Source organism: Rattus rattus, chromosome 8, assembly GCF_011064425.1.
Source record: "Rattus rattus isolate New Zealand chromosome 8, Rrattus_CSIRO_v1, whole genome shotgun sequence".
NCBI lineage: Eukaryota > Metazoa > Chordata > Mammalia > Rodentia > Muridae > Rattus > Rattus rattus.
In genome coordinates, this window is record NC_046161.1 from 74158409 (window position 1) to 74181359 (window position 22951).

The window sequence follows — 22951 nt, forward strand, 5'->3', positions numbered from 1 at the left end:
TATAATTCAAATGTTTTTGAAATATGGAAACATCAATCTTGGGCTTGAAAGGACAGCTCTGCTGATAAAATTCTTCCCAGAGCATAAGCACACACGCGCGTGCGCACACAACACACAGACACTTAATCCATGCACATACTACATATATACACTAAAAGTTGATCGTATAAATGCTTCACAGGGTGTATAACGTTAGAACGATTTGAGACTATCAATAACAGATAGACTTACAATGGTAATATATGCTCAACCTCTTTCTAGTCTCTCTGTCCTTTAAAGTTGTTTTTGTTGTTGTTTTAAGGGGTTTTTTGGGGGGCAACACAATTTAAGTCTATAAAACATAGAGAATGTGTATAGGTGAGATTCTGTGATTCACACATAACAAAATCATGCAGAAGTCCATGGCAGAACAGAGGCAAGTGTTGGAGAGTAAGGGATTATAAAAGACTTAACAATGAAGATAAGCCTTTGGTCTCTAGATACACATAAACTGGTTTTTCAAAAAGTGCAGAATAATACATTACAATTTCCCAAAAGACCAAGTTTTGTCTTACAAGTATTCTCAGTGTGAAAGAAATAGATACATCCCCCTTGGGATGGTGATTGTATTTGAGTTTGTATTAATGAGTGTGGGTCAGCACTGTGGGATAGCATACGACCTGCCTATTTGGATAGGAATGGCCATTTAAAGGAGCACTAAGAATGCCTTTTCATAGCTAAGGATTAGATAGTTAACAGATTGTCCCACCCAGCCTGAGCAATTTCAATTTCAATCTAATAAAGATCAAGGCTGTCACACAAATTCTTAAGTAACAGAATGACGTAATCAAGACGAATACTTTGGCCAAAGCCATCTGTGCAGTCATCTGCTGACCTGCTGTCCCTAGCTTTCATATTTAACCAATGATACAGACTTGTTCTCCATTCCAAATCTGCCCTCATCCTGGGTTTCGACATTCAATGGACGACTTAGTCAACATCCTAACTTCACCTTCACGCCAGTAACTCCAAGTACTTTTACGACCATACTCAATACCTTATGTTGGTTATGACAGCTTCACATCAAAGCCCGTGGACAAAGAGGCTACCTCCAGTCTCTCCAGCCCTTTCTTGATCATTCTCTGTTGGCCTGATCATTCAGCCCAACAGCTCTCCCAGACTGGCTGCCCCTCACCCACACTCTACTTTCCATAGCCGCTCCAACCTTTAACCCACAATTCAACACCACGAGCTGTCTCTCCTTTTAAAAAGGCCAGTTACGGCTGCAAATGCAGTCTCACTTTCTGTACAACTCTAAATTCTACTCGTAAGTGGCCATTGTATCCTTGACAACCTTCCTCTAACACACTGGTTCTCAACCTTCCTAATGCTGTGACCTTTTAATATAGTTCCTCATGTTGTCGTGACCCCCAACCATAAAATTATTTCATTGCTACTTCATAACTGTAGGTGACCCACATAAAATATTTTTGCTACTTCATAACTGTAATTTTGCTACCGTTATGAATTCTAATTCAGATATCTGATATGCAGGATGTCTGATACTCGACCCCTGTGTGAAAGGGTCATTTGACTCCCAGGAGGTTGCCGCCCACCAGTTGAGAACCAGTGGTCTTCTAACACCTGGCCCGCACCTTGGGCAGTGATTCAGTGTGTGCTGGATCCTCTTCAGGATTCCTGATTAGCTCATAGCACCTGTCAATGGACCGGATGTCACTTTCCTTGAATGAGAAACACAGGCCTGTGAGGGAGCTCTTTTCAACTGTCTTCCCCTGAGACGTAAATCTTTCATTCTCTTGTCACACAGAAGATGGAGGATTTTCCTCCATTTGAAGACCAGGATCCAGGTCAGCTCCCAAATTATGACTTTTGATTCCCTTTCTTCTGTCTTCTCCAAGATTCTGTCACCAGTGATCTCTTCTCTGCCTGTGTTCTTGGCATTGCTCCTTTCTGGTTCGGTAACCTCTTAACCTATCATAAAGTCCTTTAATCATTGAAAACCTTCCTTGGCATGTTTCCCCTCTAGCTGCTATCCTTCCTCTGCTTTCTTCCTTCAAACTTAGCCAAGTCACTTTGTTAGCCAAGGTTAGTGATGACAGTCTCACTAGAAGGTAGGAAATCCACCTTCATACACCAGGGACTGAACAGAGGCCTAGACTTAGCATTTGAGGGCCAAAAAGCAAACCTTCAAAATTCTACCAAACTTCTCTGTAGGATTTAGCATTCAAATCACACTGTTCGTCTCTTAAAGAAAGCTCAAAGTAATGTGGCGGTTTCAAATAAAGAGGTTTAAGGTGTGTTCTAAGGGCCTTCGTTGTGTGAAACACATTTTGCTGCTCAGCTAAAGAGGAAAGAACTTAGCCCCACACACACACCATCACAATGTTCGAGTGTGTATTTCAAATTTAAAATAACTCTTATCCATTTTCTTCTAAATTCCTAGGTTTCCAAGAGATACCACTCTATTTCTTTTACTTCCCTCCCTGCTTCTCCTCCCTGACAATAAGCTTAGGGTTGTGGGGATTCTTCTGGAAAACATTTCCTGTAATTTAGTTCATAAAGCCAAAGAGAGCTCCAGTCCTCCTCAAGCAGAGTTCCTTGTCATCTGACTCCAAACTCTCTGCTCTCTGACACCTCAAGCTGAGAGAAGGAGGGTGATAAGTTTGAAACATCCTGGGTGTTTGCACCTCTCCCATAACAATGTTCCTCACATACTGTAAGTCAAACTCTAACACTTAAGTTCTAGGGATGAATGGGCCGCCTTGGTGAGGAAGAAGTACAGAGAGCGGGGGTTCCCTCCAGTAGAGGTAGAAGTAGAAATGAGCTAGTGAACCATATTAAAGAAAATGACTAGGCGTTCCAGAGAGCAGAGGGCGCTAAAGTCCTTATGCTTATCTTACTGTTTCGTAAACTATATTTGAGATATACCACCTTCTGCCAGTTGCCAAAGGCTTGAGTTTTTCCTCAGTGTGCCACTGACTGTATGACTTAGCCAGCAGATCATGGTATTGTGAGACATTATCTGATTGTGCTATCTGGTTTTCTCTGTATCTCTGCATATGCAGGGCAAAGAGAACAAAACAGAACAACAAAGGGAGAAATAATGAGATCCAATCTGAGGGAGTTCCCCCATCCCTAAAATGTATTGAATTGGATATGCCAAGGGAATTTACAATGTAAAATGCTTTTTTGAGTGAAGAAGAATAATGTATTCACATCCTGGCTTGGACTTCCTTTATAAGAATGCCCTTTTGCCAAGTCTTTCGTATTGTGGATTTTATGATGAGAGTACTGCTTCCTTTGAAGTTTTGTTGGTGTTAGCACAGCCAAGTTGACTGGATTCTTAAACGTGCTATTTTAGAATAAACACAAGGAGAAATGAATCACGGAACCCAAGCCTTGGTCTGGGTGTACAGTTTCATTACTTTCAGTTCAGTCTGGGAAATATGTCACTAGTTTTTCACCCAGAAAGTAAAAAAAAAAAAAAAAAAAATTCCAATTTACTAGAAAGCACGTGTTGCTGGACACAGTCAAGGGCAGGACTGTAGTCACAGAAACTAGCCTAGAGCCCTGAGGCCAGGACCTGTGCTGAGACAGCCAGCAGTGTACGACCACTGAAGTGTGGCAGTGAAAAATCTGAAAGATGCTCTCCTCTCACAGACCTCGTCACTGTCTTATTCTCTCACCCTGTAAGCCCCCTTTTCTGAATATTACCCTACTTCCTTTGGCCTATCAACCTGGTTTCCCTCTCCCCTACCCCAAGGCCTCCCTAGTTACACCACTTCACCACACACCAGCCAGTGAGCGGCAAACACGAAACCCCCAGATTTGCACAGCCTCCAGCATGTGGCCTCTCAACTGGTCCCTACTTTTGATATTTGCAACACACGAAACCTTGGGCTCTGATCTCGTTCTGTCCCCCTGATGAAAAGGAATCCTTCAGTTTATCTTGCTTCAAAAAGTATCTTCCCACATAATGTCTTTGCTTTCTGGGTTTCCGTATGAATTTACATGGAGGAAGTTCTGGAGATCAAGAGTAGATACAAAGATCCCGAAACTCAAACGTCAACTTTCTCCAGAGTGCAAGTAGTAAGACAGGCAGGGTGTTGCACTGTATGTGAGGCAAGGAGTTTAGCTCTATAGCAACTATGGCTAAACGGTTGATCCTCCTTGGGCTCGGAGCATTACTGTTTGTAATATAGAGATGAAGGAGTAAGGCATCTCTAGTTTGTATTACAGTCCCAAAATTATATAGAACTCTGGGAGGTCATTTGTGGAGTAAGGGCACTGGACTCAAACACAGTCAGCCTCTAGACAGACTGGTGGCCAATGGAAATCTGGGAAACGGCACACCAATGGCTCCTTGAATCTTGAGCCATCCCTACAGTCCTTCCCAAAGCACCTTTCTACAGGCATAAGGTCATTGTGTACTAGGTCAAGATTGTTCTTTTACTATTCAAATGCTGATTTCTCTATCGCACTATCTGGTTTTAATCCAGAATATGATGTTTTAATGCTTACGTCAAGAATCTCCTTTCTTTGTATAAACAATGCTCACCATTTATTCTCTGCCTTGTCAATAAAGTCTAGAAAAGCCAATCACTAAGCAAGAGAGAGGATAGGGTGGAACATCTGGGAGGAGAAAGGATTCGGGGAGAGAGCGAGGCAGGGGAGATTCTGCTAGAAGGAAGGAGGAAAGGACCCATCACAAAAGTTCAGTTGGAGCCTGGAGGGCCCTAAATGCAAGTATTATGGTTGGGAGGTAGCAAGATTAGATTAGAGGATTAGAATATAATTATAATGCCTAGTTGTTGTGCCTTTAAATTGTAAATAAATCTTAGTCTTTCTGTGTCATTTGGGGACAAGCTAAGGTTTAAGAAAAACTCCTACCATATTAATTGTCTGCATACATATATAATACTATTGATTATTACACATTCCCACCTCTTCTCCCAGCACCAGCCTTTCAGGCAGAATTCTATCCTTTCTCCCATCTGGTCTGGTAAGCGTAGCAGACTGCCAGCCCATTTTCATCAGCCCACTCACATTTGCTAGTGGGACTAGCTTCCCACTGTTAGCCACAATACCCACCTCCAATGTGATGGAGTTAAGAGAGGACACACGTCTACTACAAGACCGTGTCTAGTCTCCGATATCTACTAGTGTCTAGTCTACAATATCACTCTCCTCTTAAACAGATTGAACATTGCAAAACGTCCATTTACAAATATGTTCACAGGTGCCTTTGCATGAGCGAGTGTCATGGTTTGCTTGTGACTTACACCTTGGAACTCTGTGAAGTCCTGGGCCCTTCGTTTCCCCTTCCCTTCACTCCTCTCCCTAACAAATGACACTGTGTACATTTTATTTTTTTTAACTGCCTAGGAATACGTGTAAGGGAAGCATCCACTGTAAGATGCTTCAAAGAGATAAATGAAAACACCTGTCTTCGGGACACCTACTTTCTTCACGTTCCCTGGAGTGTGAGTGTATCTTTTGCACAGCAATCTAGAATGACACCCAGCACCACTAAAACCACATGAGTGACCTTACAGAGTCCACCATGATGTAACAGCCTTCTATAGGGAGAAGTGTCCACAGGACTCACAGATTCACAGTAACCAGCACAGCTGAAATGAGGCAAGAAGATGGCGTTGCTCCAAGAGGCACACACATACTCTCACTGTACCCAACCATCAGGTACCCCTGGGCACAGCCGGGGTCATCATTCAACTCCATCCAATAAATGTTACTCAGCAAAATGAGGACCACACTTCTAGGAATGGTGACATTGTACTTAGTCATGGTTGTGTTCTGGGTAGTTTTCCCTTCGCTGTGAAATTTAAATGTGATTTTGTTTAGTTGTATTTGTATTTTTCAAACTTCAGTTATATATGATTTATATTTTTCTTTACCCCAGAGGCTTCCATATCTGAACATACACACACAGATGGGAAGAGGAATGTTGTAACCATATTAGTTAGGGGAAGGCTGCAAATCTCCCCTGTACTGCTGTAAGGCAACAAAGGGCTCACTTCACAGAGTTGCTAGTATTTCCTTGGAGGCTTCTGCAAACTAACAAAACTAACAAAAGCTGAAAACATTAACTCCATTCTTAAGTCATCCTGTCCTATCGCTTCTCAGCCTTTTGGCTATAATCAAGTAAAGTCATCCTGTCCTTGAGAAACAAGTCACTCTTCCCTTACTGTCAGAAATTCAATTGTCTGAAGTCCATAAGTTCAAGAAAATTTAAACTGTTTCCTGAATTTTCCAAAAACACATACTTTACTGGGATAATCCAGGCCCATGACTGCCAGAAAAGCTGAAGCGGATGAACAGAAAGATCACTGGACCGAGAGCCAGGATGCCTGAGATGAGATCTGAGCAAAGCAGATTAAGGCTCCTACCCTCAGCTTCTTCATTTGTATAACACTTACAAGTATTCCTCCATGTTACCAACATCGAGTAAAGTAAGAGACTTGAAAATGCTTTGGGACACCATTCGGGTTCGTCACAATGTGCTAGTCTAGTCACTGTGCCCCGACTCCTACGGCATGACAGAACACTTTCTGAGTTGCAAAGACATGAGACCAGATGACATGAAGACATGAAGCGGAGAGGCTGGTTCCTTCAAAGCTCTACTTCTGTTCCCCACTGTCCCTCCCTCCTAAACGAAGCACAAAAGTACTTATGCAGCGCACCATTTTCCTGTCTCTAACATTTCCAAATCTTTCCATCAGAGCCATCTCCAAATCAGATAACCTCTTTCTAGAATCTGTATTAACTTATTGCTGAATTCTATCATGACGAAACTTTGTTTCCAGAGAAGCTGGAAGCTGGAATTAGGACTTGCTCATGTGTTGCTCTTTAAACAGACACTTGTTTAGTGACAACCTGTGCCAGCATCAGGCTGTAGACATAAATAAGGATGGTAAGCCCCCCCGCCCCCCCAATGATGTTCTCGGTCCAGTGAGGGACAGGATGATATTTCTTACTCTCTACGCTGGGAACTAGCAGCACACATCTGACTCTACCTGCAACTCCCCTTCCATGATACTCAGGAGCTGGATGAGGTCCTCCTTAGATAACTCCAGAGACTTCTTAGTCTTTTTCTCACTTTCTCCAGATGGTTTGAGGTGCCGTTTGACAGTTCCGGAAGCCATGACATCCTCCTCCTTCCGATTGGCCTTGTTCTTTTTTGCATCTTCTGAGGGGCCCTTACCACCATCACTGCTGATGATGGAGGACTTGGGGCAGGAGACATGCCCGTTAGATGAACTTTCTCCACCTTGATTTCGTGATCTCATTCCCACCTGCAACACAGGAAGAGAAACGTTCTTCATCACCACTGAAAATAATTTTGTCTAAATACTTAGAAACTTAGCTTGACAACGTAACCAATCGAGAGTGAAAGAGCATTCCTCCCATCAGCTCCCTGGTAGCCTTGGTGAATACAATTTAAAGTTTCCAAGAAAATGCTTGGTTAGTCTTCAGGGAGAAGTAAAAAACAACTCAAGCCAAGATCAAGACTGGTACCAACTGTTCTCAGTCACGTGGATCTCGCCAGATAGAATGGCAATGTTCCTAGAGATCTCACCAGGCACTTAATTAACAGGATAAACACAGGTGTGAGTTCTCAAAACTCCCAACCAGGAATCATTCAGATGGTCAAGGCTATCAAAAGCAATAAAAATTGTTGCAGCCCAGGCAAATACACGTGACCATGACTTCTAGGATGGGATCCTAGAACCCCAGGCACAGCAAAGAAGGAAGGACGACTGACCAAAGCAGAGATAGCAGTCATCCACGAGACACACATTCTGCCTCACTACTGCAGGCTCACTCCATACTCACTAAGAATCAGCTATAGGGGAAATGGCATGGCCTATACAGAACCAACTTTGAAATAACGCCGAGAATCTACATAAAACCACTTAGAAGATTCAAACTTGGAGCATCGCCAGGGTTGGAAATCATAGGAAAATCCTAGAGAGGACAGTGCACAGAACAGGAAATTTTATTTTTCCATAGCTGCTTTTTCCAAGGTGAGATCTCTGTTTCAGTTACTAACAGTGATAAAAGAACAACCCCCCCCCCCAAAAAAAAAAAACCGGAGAAATGACCAATTTCAAAATAAAAAAATTAGATGATATTTTCTGGAGAAGTAGAAAGCCATAGCTAAGATATATACATACCACATGGGGAGAACGTTCCTGTCATTATATGAAGAATGGTACAATAGAACAGGAGCAACTGCGATGCTGCAAACCAACATAGCTGGCTCAAAAGTTAGAACTGAAGTCATAGAAGAAAGCACTAATAGCCTGGGGCCGTGCTACAAAAGTTGCCTAAGACATGAAATTCAGTGTGTAGCAGGTGGTCTATGGCGGTTTGAATGAGAATGGCCCCCGAAGGCTTATACTTTCAATATTTGGTCCCCAGTTTGTAGCTGGATTTTTGGCTACTTTATGGATTCCTATTTCTACTGCCCTTCTCCACCCTTATCCCTTCCAATCCCCCAACACTAGGTAGGAGAGAAAGAAGGCTAGAGGGGAAAGTGGAAGTCAATGTCCTTAGTCTACTTCCTGCTGATTGGGGCATTGGACTCCTTGGGGCCAGTCATTGGGATACCTGCAACTGGCAACAGAAGAAGCAGCAGTGGCTGCACCCCTCTTGGGGCTCTAGCATTTTTATACCCTCTCAAGAGTCCCAAGAATTCCAAATGTCACACACTCACAAAAACCATCTGCAGCTGGCAAAATCACACCCCTGCCAGACCACAAGGTAAATTCTAGTCAGATACTGTGGACAATCTGAAGCAGCCCCATATCCCACACATGGGACTGAAACAAAAACATATCCCCAAAACATTTCTATGTTTTCAAAGAAACCAAAATTCTCATTATCCTAGTTAGTGGAACTGTTTGGTAAGGATTAAGAGGTGTGGCCTTGTTGGAGGAGGTGTGTCTCTGAGGGTGGAGCCGAGGTTTCAAAAGTCCATGTCATTCCCAGTGTGCTTTCTCTACCTTGTGCACTGAGCTGTAACTCTTAGCTGCTGCTGGAACACTGTGTCTGCCTGCCCACATCCATGCTCCCTGCCAAGATGGACTCGAACTTTCTGAACTGTGATCCACAAGTAAACTCTTTCTCCTCTAAGTTGCCTTGGTCATAGTGTATTAGCACAGCAATGGAAGGTAACTAAGATGTGGCCTTATTTAAAATTCTCAGTATAAAACGTTTTCTCTGGAGGCAGATAAGCAATGGGATTTTCATTATTTATTCCAAACACAATGACTTTGTTGTTGGAACAGAAATTCCCTTTATGAAACTAATCATACTTCAGGAACTAAGGAAAGCTTTTTAAAACGGATTTTTACAACAACTAAGTATGCAAACATGGTATGATATCTCCTTTCAAATAGTGACTATTCATTCCTTCAAATGAATATTGAAATTAACAGCTCATGTCCTTCTTTTAAAAGGAACTCTTACAAGGAAATGGACCCTTTTATGGGTGAGAGCGCTCTACAAGTATAAACAATATGAACTGAAAAAGCATTCCTTGATACTGGAACACTGTTTTCTGACTGACCCAGTGATTACTTCTCAATTTTAGAGACTCTTTTGTACTTCTCTGGTAAACAACAACAACAATAACAACAACAACAACAACAACAACAACAAAATGATGTTATTTTATAATGGAAACACTTTGGAGCATATCCACTGTTCATTATCACAGTTTATTTGTGAGCTAGCCTAAGCTCCAAGATGACTTTAAAGAAGAAAGGAGGTGGGGCTGGAGAGATGGCTCAGCACATGCTACTCTTGCAAGAGGACCAGGGTTCGGTTCCCAGCACCCACATGGGAACATATAACTACCTGCAACTCCAGTTTCAGGGTGTCCAATGCTCCCTCTACACAGACAGCAGGCATACATATAACACACAGACATAAACAGGCTAAACATCCGAATGTAATTTAATTTGGAAATGAAAAAGAAACAAAGGCTTTAAAAATAAAAATAGAAGAAAGAGGGAGAAAAAATGAAGAGAAAGTCAAGAAAGGAGGTGCAACCCCAGAGAATTACTTTAAGCCATTTTATTGTATCTTGAAGGGACTAATGTTTCAGCAAGGTACCTCCTGCCTTATCATGGAGAGATCCATGCCGTCTCGTTTCCCACAGTTTCTGATCCCTCTCACCCACAGAGCCTGAAGCACTTCACACACAGTGTAACATCTGACTCTTACACCCACCTCCAAGAGCAGATGCTGCTATTCTGAGACTTGCAGGTGAGGATAAGAGGTGAAGATATAAACTATCGTTCCCTCGTTTGCCCAGCCGAGAAGAGCTAGGGTCTGAGTCCATCTCTGACGGTGGAAATCAGAGGATGAGGAAAACACAGAGGTGCTCATGAAATAATGTTTTCTTGGGATGGTCAGTGGAACCAGAGAAATGTGTACATGTGTTCTCCTCCAAAATTCCTAGAGTAACTGAAATGAGTTTACTAAGGATAAAACAAAAGCATCCATTTTTAAACCAATGGACTGCAGAGCTTGTAAAACGATGAACTTCCCAAGACTCTTCCTGAGGTACGATGTGACGGTCGGTTCTAACAGGTACAGCACGTTATAGAGACAGGACATGAAGTCTGAACAGGGATGAACATTACATACAGGTGTAGTGTTTTAAAAGCCCCAGAGCCAAACAATAGCAAACATTTAATGCAAAATCCAGTCCAGCGTGCTTAAGGAGAACAGGTAGGTGGCAGGGCAAGCATAAGGAGCCCCACAGGCTTTCATTCGCCCACAGCAAGTTAGAAAACAAAAGGTTGCCTTTGCAGCCTTCCGTGGCATGTCTCAAAAGAGGTTTTCCCCAGAAAACGGTAGGATACACTGAAGACCCACATCAAGTTTTGCGGACATTGTTTGAAAATCGGTATTACGTGGACACAGATTGTTCTGTTTGGCATAGTTAGCAACCATATTAACGTACTTCATTAAATACCTTATGTTTTGTTTCTTAGCAACCTAACAGCAACACAGTGCATGGAATTTGCTGAATAGAGTGGGAAGAGAAAGGAGGGGCTGAATAGCCTCCCGAAACGCCTTCTTTTATCTATGGCTCTCCCTCCTCTTCATTCCTGCTACCTTCCACACTGGGCAGTACCACCCTGTTCTGCCAGACGGGCGATATCAAATGAATTCCAAAACATAAATACAAGTCCGTGGTGTCATTTATACCGAAATAACAATCATTTCCACAGCATGTGAAGAAAGGCTGGAGAGACAGTTCAGACCTAAAGAGCATTTGCTCTTGCAGGGGACAGGCAGGTTCCCAGTACCTGTGTCCTGCAGCTCACAACTGCCCAGCACCGCCCTCTCATGGCTTCTGCAGTCACCCGGACCCTCACCCCACCCCCACACAGTGCACGCACACACTACAATAAATCCTCTTTAAAAATAAAGAAGAGGGGAAAGGGGATGAGAGTTTAGCAGCTAAATGCCCATTCTTGTCCCAAGCTTCCTTGGCCCTTCCAGACCCTAACATTGAACTCACACCCAGGAACACACCCAGGATTGTGCTCCTCGTATCAGGCACTCCTTTTCCTGTTGCGATTCAACTCTGCTCAAAACACTCCCTATCCTCACCGCCAGCGACTACTTCTTTTCAGCCCAAGCGTGGCTCTTTCCTATGCTCATCTGCATCTCCAAGCATCCAACCCCTCTCTTTTTCAGGTTTTATTTTCTCTACTCATACTTTCAAGGGCCTATCTGGCACACAAGATGAGAAGCCACAGGGGTTGGGGATTTAGCTCAGTGGTAGAGCGCTTGCCTAGCAAGTGCAAGGCCCTGGGTTCGGTCCCCAGCTCTGAAAAAAAGAAAAAAAAAAAAAAAAGAGATGGGCTGCCACAGTATCATATGAATGTATATATTTTTCAATTACTTCATAGAATTGTAAGAAAAATGCCTAATACATAGAAAAGGGAAACCCTGTCACTGCACAGAGGCTTACGCTTTACAGGGTGGCCTTACGAAAGGGGGCGGGGTCAGAGGAGTACCGACATCATCACAGACCTGTCCTCATTCTTTCTTTCAAACAGAAAAGACAGAAATCCACGTGCCTAAAGCCAGAGGCAAAGGCAGTCACTGGTTCTAGTTTTGTGTCCTCTGTGAATTCCTAACACGTGAAAAACCAGCCAAACCACCTACCCCTTCCTCTGAACCACCAGGCTACTTCCTGTGTGCGTCGCCGATACTCAGTTAAATCTGCTTATAAATATCCCAGCCCAGGAAACATTTGAGCGTCCCGGAGAGATTTCCATCTTCGTGATGCTCACTGTTTACAAAGCTCCTGGGGCGACCCTAAACGTGACACTTTTCCCCTGGGTTTGTTCTACCTGTTACCATGGTTTCTTCCTTTTGTCCTTCACATTCTGTACCACAAGACCTGTAAAGTGAATTTTTTTGCTTCTCATTGTCCACATTTTTTAAATCTTTGCAATAACCAGGTTTTTTAATTTTAAAATGTTTTTCTCCTGCTAAACCAAATCTAGCCAGACAAGTTGAATATTCCATTAAATAGTCTCATGAAGCATTAGAATTTGGAGGATTCTCTGAACCTCTGCACCCATGTTGTAATAATAATAATAATAATAATAATAATAATAATAATAATAATAATAAACAAAAACAGCAAAGAAAACACAAACTGGGGCAAATCAGAAAAATATTATTCCACCCTAGTCTACAACTGTCCTGAAATGCTTTGTGAAATTCTGTCTAATGTGCCTCAAAGGATAGCATCAGACCGACCTATAAATGTTTTCTAGGAAAACAAATTCTAAAAACTAGCAAATGACTGGGCTAGAGAAGTGCCGTGGAGTGAACCGTGGGAGTGGAAGAGAGCACAATATACGTGGAGTGATGACGGACGGCGACCTTTCCCAAATGCTTTAAAGTCCCCAGACTGATTAATTGTTCGCCACGGTGTCTTCTGTGCTGCTCTCTCCACCAGCCGTCGCCCAGCGCCCAAGATCCTTCACCAGAAACCTTGAACTTCCAGTCTTGTCTCCCATACATTTCCTATGTTTGTCTACTTGTACATAGATCTGTATCTATCTACAAATCATAGCATCATTTGAGGCTCGGCAGTTAAGAGCATTGGCTGCTCTTTCAGAGGACCACATACTGATTCCCAGCACTCCCAGGCAGTTTATATCCTAACTCCAGGTCTGGGCAACTCTTTCGCCCTCTTCTGGCTTCTAAGGGCACTGCATGCACCCAGCGCTCAGACAAACATGCAAGCAAAATACCCATACAACAAAGACAATTTTTAAAAATTGTCCGTGAATACTTCCACAAAATAATCTACCCCAACAGTGGGAGAAAGGGGCAAAAAGGGGTCATATGAGGAGGAATAGGAGGAAGAATATGCAGCATAGAATACATATTTTAAGAAAACTTTTTAAAAATGGTATGTAAGAAATTACTAATTTGCAATATTATTTTTAAATAAAGTTTTAAAATGCAAAGAGACTACCTTCATACTGTAAATTGTTTTATGTTGATGTGTGCGTGTGTGTGTACACACATGTGTGGGTAACACACATGTGCATACATGTCTGAGCTGTACTAGTGGTGTGGGGGTATGACATTAAGATAACTCTGGGAATTGTTTTTCATCTTCTACCGTGTGAGCCCCAGGGAATTAATTCAGGTCACCAGGCTTAGTGGCAAGCGTGTTTGCCCAGTGAACAATTTCACTGGCTTTACCCTTGTGCCTTTTACACCTCTTCTGACAAGTAACAAGAACAATACTTGCCGCACAGCATCTTTTGTGTGTATTGTACATACCCAGTCATGTAGTGGTGTGTCGTGTGTATTGTACATACCTGTACACATGTACACATGTAGTCGTGTGGGAGATAACAGTTGTGGGCACATGCCTGTGGAGGCCAGATGTGAGTGTCAGCTGCTTCTTCATTCCCCACCTTATTTTTCAAGCCAGGGTCTCTCGCTGTAGCTCAGTGACTCCACTAGATGAGTTAACCAGTGAGCTTCAGGGTTCTGTCCCTCTCCATCCATCCCTTAGGGGGTCCCTCTTTCCTATGCACAGCATTTACCACGAAAGCCTGTGACCCTGCAGCCTGGGCATCACATTAAACCTCTTCTGTTCGCTTACAGCATCTATTTCAGGGGATTTGGGGTTTTGTTTTCCTCCTTTGACATAAGCAATGCCATTATCAAGATATAAAAGATAAAATCTCATCCATTTAGTTATGAACTGATACGTACAATAATGGCGGAATGAGCTCTGCCATGTTTTTCATATATTTCCAACATCAATCATTAATTCTTGACCTTTAAATACATTTTGAAATATATTTATTATATATGCATGTGTGCTTTGGGTGGGTTCCTTTGTTTGCTTGTTTGTTTGAAACAGGGACTGCTTCAAGCTGGCTTAGAATTCGCTATGTGGTCCAGGAGGGCTTCAAATACTAAAGAATCCTCCTGGCTTAGCTTCCTGAGTGCTAGGATTACAGGTGTGTGCAGTTGTGCCAGCTCACAGAGTTACATTATTATAAATCTGAAATCACTGTTACCTTAGGCATAGTTTACAATCAATAATAACTGTTTGATTATATACAAAAGGCAAGATTCTCAAATGTATATGATTAGGGTCCTTCTAGTTTTCTGGTGAATTTGATTATCTTTCCCTACTTGAAAAAAAAATCAAGATAAACAAAAAGAGGAATAGTTATTTGCACATATCTAGGTCAGTACCTGAGAAAGCCTTAACTAGAACACAGGGCAAGCTGGATTTTCTAGATACAGAATCTGAACAGCAGCTTTTTATCCGGAGGTCAGAAACAATGATGCAAAAAAAAAATCACAGCCGTCCTCCCAGGGGCTGAAATACAATTGCAGGATATACACGCTCCCACAGCCTCTCTCAGCAATGCCTGAAGTAAAACTGCACAATCTAAGAAATGTTTTTTCTGTAATTTCGACTCTTGTGATAACTTTGTTCTTCTAAGACCACATTCATTTCCCCTTCTCTCTGACTGCCTTTGTCTTCCATAGTGTGTGAGTCCCCACCCTGGGTGGCGGGGTGGGTGTTCAGGCGATGTGGAGGCCCGAGGCTAAGGCCAGGTGTCTTCCTCAATCACACAGACTCAACCCCAGACACAAAGCTAAAAAGCCGGGTCACTGAGTCCCAGGGATGCACTTGTCTCTGCCTCCCCCAGGCAAGGATCACAGGCAAACGCTGCCAAGCCTGACCTTTAATATGGGTGCTGAAGGCGGAACTCAGGTTCCTGTGCTTCCACAAGAGCTTTACAGAGTGAAGGATCTCTCCAGCCCCTGCGTGAGTCTTTCATTTTCAATGGCCCGAAAGGGTAACTTTGCAATCACAGTCTTAGCATGTAGCTTTTTAAGTCATAAAAGTCACAGGCACACCACAGACATAACTGTTAGGACAACTGAATATGAGCCGGACCAATCTTTCAGTTAGCAAAAGGAAAAAAAAAGGGAAAAAAAAAGAAAGCTCCAGTTTCCAGATGAGCTAATTATTCTATTAAAATAACTGCAAATTTTCACATTATAAAAATGTTTGTCTTATATGGAAAACATTCTTAAAACAATCTTATTCCGTTTTCGAGAAACATGAGGCAAATCCCATTTGATAGCCGGCATTAGCCATGTTAGTGGAAGGAATGGTGATGTCATCGCTTCATGCTGACAGGGGAGAGAAATGAGAAACTGAACTGACTCCCCCATGTGTGTGCACTGACAATGACTCCATGCACTCTGCCTGCCTGCCACATGTCAGGTGTGTTCCCTTGTCTTTAAAGATGTCCTGCTCTTCAAATCCTTAGACTAATTTTTTTTTTAACACGAAAGGAGTAACTTAGTCTTTTGTAATGTAAGGAAATTTCTATTTTAAACTTTCAGGCTCTGTCACTTCTAATTGTCCTCTAATATTCCTTATTATAGATTAAATAAAAGTTAGAGGTACCCAAATTTGAAGCCAAACAAAGCTAACTTAGAAACCAAAGAGGAAGAAAAGTAAAAACTCACTCCCTTTAATATGTGTGCTGTGAGGGTAACCACTGTCTTAGATATTGTCTTAGATATTGATGATGTTTACCACTCTGGGACTAGACCTAGAGTCTGGCTTCTTCGTCAATTAACCAATCATCATAGACTTAATTGGTCAGAAAATGCAAATGCTGGTTCATAAAGTTGGAAAACTCTGTGATACACTAATTAAGGCGCTTAAGAATTAACCATGTGTAAAATGTTATATCACAAGACAGGAATTTCAGGTCCAGCATGCGTCCAGGAAGTACGTAGGTGCCAACACCTTTGCAACGGTTTTGACAAAGACATTACGGCCACTGGCCACCGTTCGTCCCTACCTCAAAGCCACCCCACCTCAGCTCACCTACCAACCCCACGACCTCACGCATCAATAGCGATGGAGTTGTGTGCCCACCTGCCTACTCCTCTCTGCCATTAACTCTGTGGAACCAAGAGGGCTGTTGCCCTTAATCCGACACATGTCAGCCCCCCCAGCCCCAGGTTCCTCATCTGTAAAGTGAGGATGATAGAGTTCAGCTACATTACCCACTGTAGAGTGTGAAGCCACAAGCTTGGACTCTCCTTGTGTGTGCGAAGGCCCTTCCCAGGAGCGTTATGGCAGGAATCCCACCCTGCGACAGCTTAACATCCGAGGTTTCAGACACATGTGAAGACTGACATATAGTTAACCAGGAGGGACGGGGCCACTTTATGTTCTGTGAACATCTAGGACTGGGATTGGCAAGCTATGTCTGCAGTCAGTAACTATGTTGCACTTTGCAGGACTCTACCGCTTCTGGTACTTCTCCTCAGCTCTGCTCTATGCAAGAGGCAATCACAGACAGCATAGAAGTCATCATGTGGCCCTGTCTGGTCTCTAGCCCTTAGTTTGCCAACCTTGATCTAAGCTGTAACAAACTTGGTTGATGGGTTCATCTAAGCTGGACAGTTTCTACCCGTTTTCATTCTGTCCCCAGCTCGCTGTCATTTGAAAATAAGAACAGAAGTGAGAGAAGAGATAGGGCAGCAGTGACGCCCTCTGCCCCTCCCCACCCCTCCTCTCTCAGATACACTGCTGAAGAAATGAACATAAAAGGAAAGGAATTCCCATGAAGTTTTATGGCTAAAACTCAAGAGGATCCCCACTGGCACTAGTCTGTGTCCTGAGATATGCAAACGTATACTCCAGATTTAGCAGTGAGTGCCTCGAGCACTGCTAGGATTTTCTGAGAGACGGAGAAGTGGCCAAGTGCCCAGTACAGCTGGACAGCAGACAGGAGAGGCAGCTCGAGTGAGAACACGTGAATCATCGGTGCGGGGGGCTTTCAAGGTAGAGCGCCAACACTGGGGTTGAAATGGAAGGTGCGCGGCGTCTGCACCGGTAGGGATTAGGATGGAGAGAGAAGTCATGAGAGAGAGGAACTCACCAGAGAGTAGTGGGGCTATTTAATCGGGAGTCAGGCTGAGAGAGGACAGCAGGGAGCACAGGTAGAGTGGGCTTCACGGTTGTGAACTGAGCAGCCATACAGAACACTGCTTGTTTCTTCCTTGAAACTGTTTCGTTCCCTTCCCCCTCTTTGCTTTGTTGTCATTTTTTTTACCTCATCCCATGGCCTCTTAGTCACCATGTAGCCAAGCATCTTTGGCCTACTGATCCTCTCCCTTTGCCATAGAAGACCCAAGATTACAAGCCTGTGCTAGAGGCCCAGCTTGAAACTCTTAATGATCCTTGGACACCTACCTCCCACCACACTGTCATTTTTCACTGGGCTTTTTCATTATAGAGGCAGTCCTGACGGCAGCCAAGAGCCACTGTAATGCAGACAAAAGCCAGGCTCCTGACTACACCAGATCTCTTTCCCCTACCGCCAGTGTGCACGGCTCTGCTATGCCCCAAAATGTGGAGGGGAGTCTAAGAGAGATACAGGAAGACTGAAATGGATTAATTCCGTCCAGGACTGACTCATATTGGCGAGTTGACCAGGAAATGTTCAGGTTAAGTTTCCTGCCTAGGAAGACATTTGGAGAAAGGAGTTCAAGAGATCTAAAGAGCAAAGTTGAAAATAGTCACGAAGAAAGCAAGTAGGCCAGGAGGCTGGATCAGTGGGTAAAGGTCACCCCAGGAACCTGGTGATCTGAACTCTCAATCTCTGGTACCCAAGGTAGAAGGGAAGAACTGACTCCTCACAGCTGTCATCTGATGTATGCATGTGTGCCATGGTACATGTGTGTGCCCACACAGACACACATACAGACAAACACACACATGCCATACATACATACTAACGATAATAATAAATATGTTTTTAAAAACAGAGAAGTAGTAGAATCGTGCCCCATCCATTGTGGAGGGTTGACTTTGAATTATAAAAGTGGTTGTCCTTTTGCAAACAGTTAAGTATAGAAGGATGTCCAGACCATGGGTATGGAGTCTTCTTTAAATATCGTCCTGCTTGGGAAGTCTGGAGCAGAGCTGTGACAGCCTCAAGGCCATCATCAGACTCCTGGAGGAGTTGTGTGCACAGACTGTCATTATCAGTAAACTCATTGTAAACAAATGCAGTAGGCACCCGTGCCTCAAGGCCTCGCAACTACTCACCAAATAGAAATTGAAGTCTATTTTTTCTTTTCAATAAAAGAAGTTTGGGGCACGCATCAGTGAATAATCTCATATCTGAGAGTTCAGTAAATTTGATGCGGGGTCACTCCTGAGATGTCATAGATCAGAAAAGCATGCAGCGACAGAAAGTTGAAGAGCTGGGCAAAGGGGAAGTTGTTTTAGGTTCTTAAGAAGAGTCTTACATATCCAGGCTGGTCTTGAACTCAGAAAATGTAGGTTTTGCATCCTAGATAAGCCCTCTGCTAATGTAGCTATATTCCTACCCAGGATAGTCTGAGTGGTGGTGTCCAACTGATCCCTGGGGGATGAATAAGCTTCTTCCAGCTGATGCAGTGAGACTCGGATGCCTGATTCCTGAGGAGGAACTACCAAGAGAAAGCCAAAATGGAGGCCAGGCGCAGAAGAGTCACCAGCTGTGACAGAATCACAGTGTGCTAGCCAGTTGCAGACCGTAAGACTACACTTTGAGTTTGCATTTCTGAGCTTTCTATGACCCTGCCATCCTGTCATGTCAAGGGGGAAAAAAATCGCTTTGTTAGGAGCCATGGTAACTAAATACTGGGAGAGAGGGCGGAGGAAGGTCAGGGAATGTTCTATAGTTACGCATCAAGAAAGCACAAAACACAGGTTATTTTTAAGTTTGGCTACGCGCCAATAGTTTTAATGTCTAAAAATTCAGATGCACATAAATAGAAGAGTCTGTTTCTCATGCAGCCATGAGAGGAAAAAAAAGACTTTCCCAGTAACTCAATACTACCTTATTTTCATCAGCTGCCATTCAAGCCAACAAAAATGCCCAAAGTGAGCGTTTTCCAAATTTGTCACCGGGAGGGCATCCTTCCCCTGCTCCCTCGCTCTCTGCCACCTCTGCTTCGGCTCCACAGGCATGACTCACTGGCCACAGGATGCAAAGGGGGCTGCTCTTCCAGGCCTGTGGAGCTGTTTGCCTTCAGTGCCCACTTTCTCTCTCCTAATGACACTTGTGGCCACCAACGAAGATTTACCTGACAGCTGTCAACCAGAACGAAGGTGTGGCGTGCTTGCACACAGAGCCTCCCCCACCGCACAGCCAACCGTCCTAGGCAGGCAAATCAGCCTACAGGTTGGGGCCCATAGGCCAGCTGAGGTAATGGCCAAAATGCCTCTCTGTCCTTTCTGGGGCTATGGGACTGTGTCCAATGATTGGCAGGAGTTTGGACAAGAGGAATAATAAGAAACAAGCTCCCCAAATCAAAACCTCAAACGAAATTCTCTATGAAAAACATCTCTCAAATTAGTCTAAATGAATGACCATAGCATAGGTGAACTGTGTAGAAACCGAGATTTTTAAAATATTATAAATAGACTTTGTTTGAGCTAAAGTCCTATGTCCAGGGCTGAGAATTAGGGTTTTCCATTTATGGATAAATCTTACCTAAAACATAAATGCATTACATGTGTGCCTGATAGGTTGCTTAGACTTGCCACATACTCGCAATGTAAACTTATATTTTTTATTATTTATTTAATGTGCATTGGTGTTTTGCCTGCATGTATATCTCTGTGTGGATATCCAGTCTCCTAGAACTGGAGTTACAGAGCTGCTGTGAGGGTACTGGGAATTGAACCCGGATCCTCTGGAAGAGCAGCCAGTGCTCTTACCTGCTAAGCTGTAAGCCTTAGCCTCTCATCTGCATGTTTATAAGCACCAAACACTATGTAAGGGAAAACTTAGGACAGCTGTTTTTGCCACTTTAAAACTCGTTGCTAAAGAACACGTATGCAGGCAGAATGGACCGCAATCACACAGATACCATTACGTGTGGGAGCAAATGTCAGAGTCCTCTTTCCGAGGTTTACTGAATCATCTGAGAGGGCCAGGCGCTCGGTAAGCAAAGGAAGTCCAGCTGGTTACTGTCCCCAGGAGCGTCACAGTCTATCGAAACTGTTTCAGGGGAGGGAACCATCAGAGGCTGAGCTGGAAAAACCTTGAAGATCTTTTGCTAAATGAGTTGTTTCCAGGTCAACCTTTATCTTACTTTATTATAAAAATGAGTTCATAGTACTATCATTGCAGAACAGTTCTTTAAGAAAAATATTAGAGTACCTTCTTTGTATATGGTTTCCCTCCACAGGGTTTTATTTTTTAATGTAATCAATTGAAAATAGAAAACGTACTCTGTATTGCAGCCATTGGCTGGTCAAACACCACACTGCAATCTTAATGCAATGGTGACTCAGGAGACCCAAAGAAAGTTTTGCTCGATTTTCTTCAAAGGCAAATTCTCTTGCATTTCCATCTTGGAAAACAAATGAATTATTGTTGGGGTTTAATTAATGAAGTCATGACTGCCAGAAATTACATCTGTATTCCCAGCACTCAAGAGGTGGAGGCAGGGGGATCACAAGTCTAAACCAGCTTCAAAGCTAGCCTGGGCTACATTAGTGATACCCTACTTCAAATTGTTTTTTTTTTTTTAATTTTTAAAAAGTAAATGGTGTCTGATTCAACACAGATTCCACAGATTTTGCCTCTTAATTTTGCAGAATAAGAATTAAAACCCTGAATTACAGTAACCTGAGTATAAAATTTTGACTTCTCACATGCCCCTTCCACTCTGACTAGGGACTTCCAGGCATTACCTAAAACCCTTACTGGGCCATTTCTAGAAATCTTCTGGAAGAAAATGGGAAACTGTTCCTAATGCGGTCCTGACAGCTAGAGAGACATGTCTTCATTTCCTGGTCTGTATTTCTACCACACGGCCTTCCTGTCAGCATGGAGGTGACTAAGATACTATCAGAGAAGCCAGGTGCTGGTACCACACACCTTCAATCCCAGCACGTCAGAGGCAGAGGTTAGGGAGGAATAAAACAAGGAGGGAGGCAAGGACTAAGACCATCCCCTACACACACACACACACACACACACACACACACACACACACACACAACAACAACAACAACACCCTGCCTTGATTGGCAGTATTTGCCGATCTTCTTGGTGTAAAAACTTCGCCATGGCTTATTTCTGGCTACCACCAGAATGGAAGATGGGAAAGACGAACCCATTCAGCCAGCTGTACAGCCTTTCCATGAGCCAAGGTCCAGCGTTCTTTCTTGTCGCTGTTCTTTCTTCCCCATGAGTCCTGAATCATAACGGAGGGATTCCCCCACATCACCAAGAACCAAGTAAGGCATTATGAAGGCAGAACTAAAAAGACAGAGAAACCCAGCATGGCCCCCCACCCCCCACCTCCCGCTCCCCTCACCCCCGCTTCCTCCACTTACTCTCCAGCTGGGATAAGAACAGCTCACCCGAACCAGCCAAACCTCCAAATATAATCCAAAGTATTAGAGTTATTTAAAGGCATATTTCTGTTCTAAAACAATAGAAAGACACTGGAGGAGGGGACATCACAAGGAAATCAATTTTCTTTTAAAAGTATGGGGGAATAAAAGTTAGGACAAAAAAATGCTTGATTGTGCATAGACAAACTTAAAACAAATGGCCTCTGTAAAGAAAACAGGCTGGAGTTTGAGGTGAAGTCAGTCTTGTTCCTGCTTTCTTCCCCTTTATTGGCAATAAAGCTCAGTTCATAAGGATGCTGGCTTGTCTTCCTCACTGCCTTCATCTCGGCAGCTCTCTTGGCCAGAGACTCCTCACGTGAGAGCCTGGGCCTGTGATATTTCTGTAATAGTTACTGCTGTGTTGATGTGGTCAGGGATCGCTCTGTGCTCACGATGAGGTAATGGCCTCAAGTACAGTCAGTCCATAGAGATGATGTCAAAGATATATATACAAACGCACAGTGACCTTGAGACTTGGAGTGTGTCTAACAGAGCTTCGCTCACTGGTCAGGGTTCTTCTTGATTTGCGAAGAACATATTCGAGCCAGGGAAAAACTGTTGTCAAGACTAGGAATTAGTCATCAGTAATGTTGACTAAGAGACCACACAAGCATTCCAAAGAAATTAACTGCTAACTGAACATCTCAAAGAAATTAACTGCTTAGTTTTTTTTCTCCCTCAATTTCTATACAAAACCACTGATTTGTTTTCTTTCATGGGGCTAACTGATGAGATCCGTGAATAAACTTTGTAAAGAGGGAGAATTTAGAGAGGGCCCCCCCCCCTGCACATCCCGACTGCATGAACCATGTGTCGTAATCTGTGTTGTAACAATTCCTGTACTGTTAGGTCCTGTAACTGTGGTACAGTGACTGCCAAAAGACAGCTAGTATTGCTGTCAGGAATTACGGA

The 22951-nt window shown here is 43.4% G+C and overlaps 1 protein-coding gene across 1 annotated transcript in view; it reads right to left on the reverse strand.

The window, feature by feature from the left end:
• Filip1 (filamin A interacting protein 1) overlaps positions 1–22951 on the reverse strand; it is a 154189-nt gene that overhangs the window by 82434 nt on the left and 48804 nt on the right. Inside the window, exon 2 of the mRNA XM_032910335.1 lies at positions 7035–7313. Within this exon, the coding sequence (XP_032766226.1) occupies positions 7035–7307 (273 nt within the window). The 5' untranslated portion in view covers positions 7308–7313. The remainder of the gene's footprint in view (positions 1–7034; positions 7314–22951) is intronic.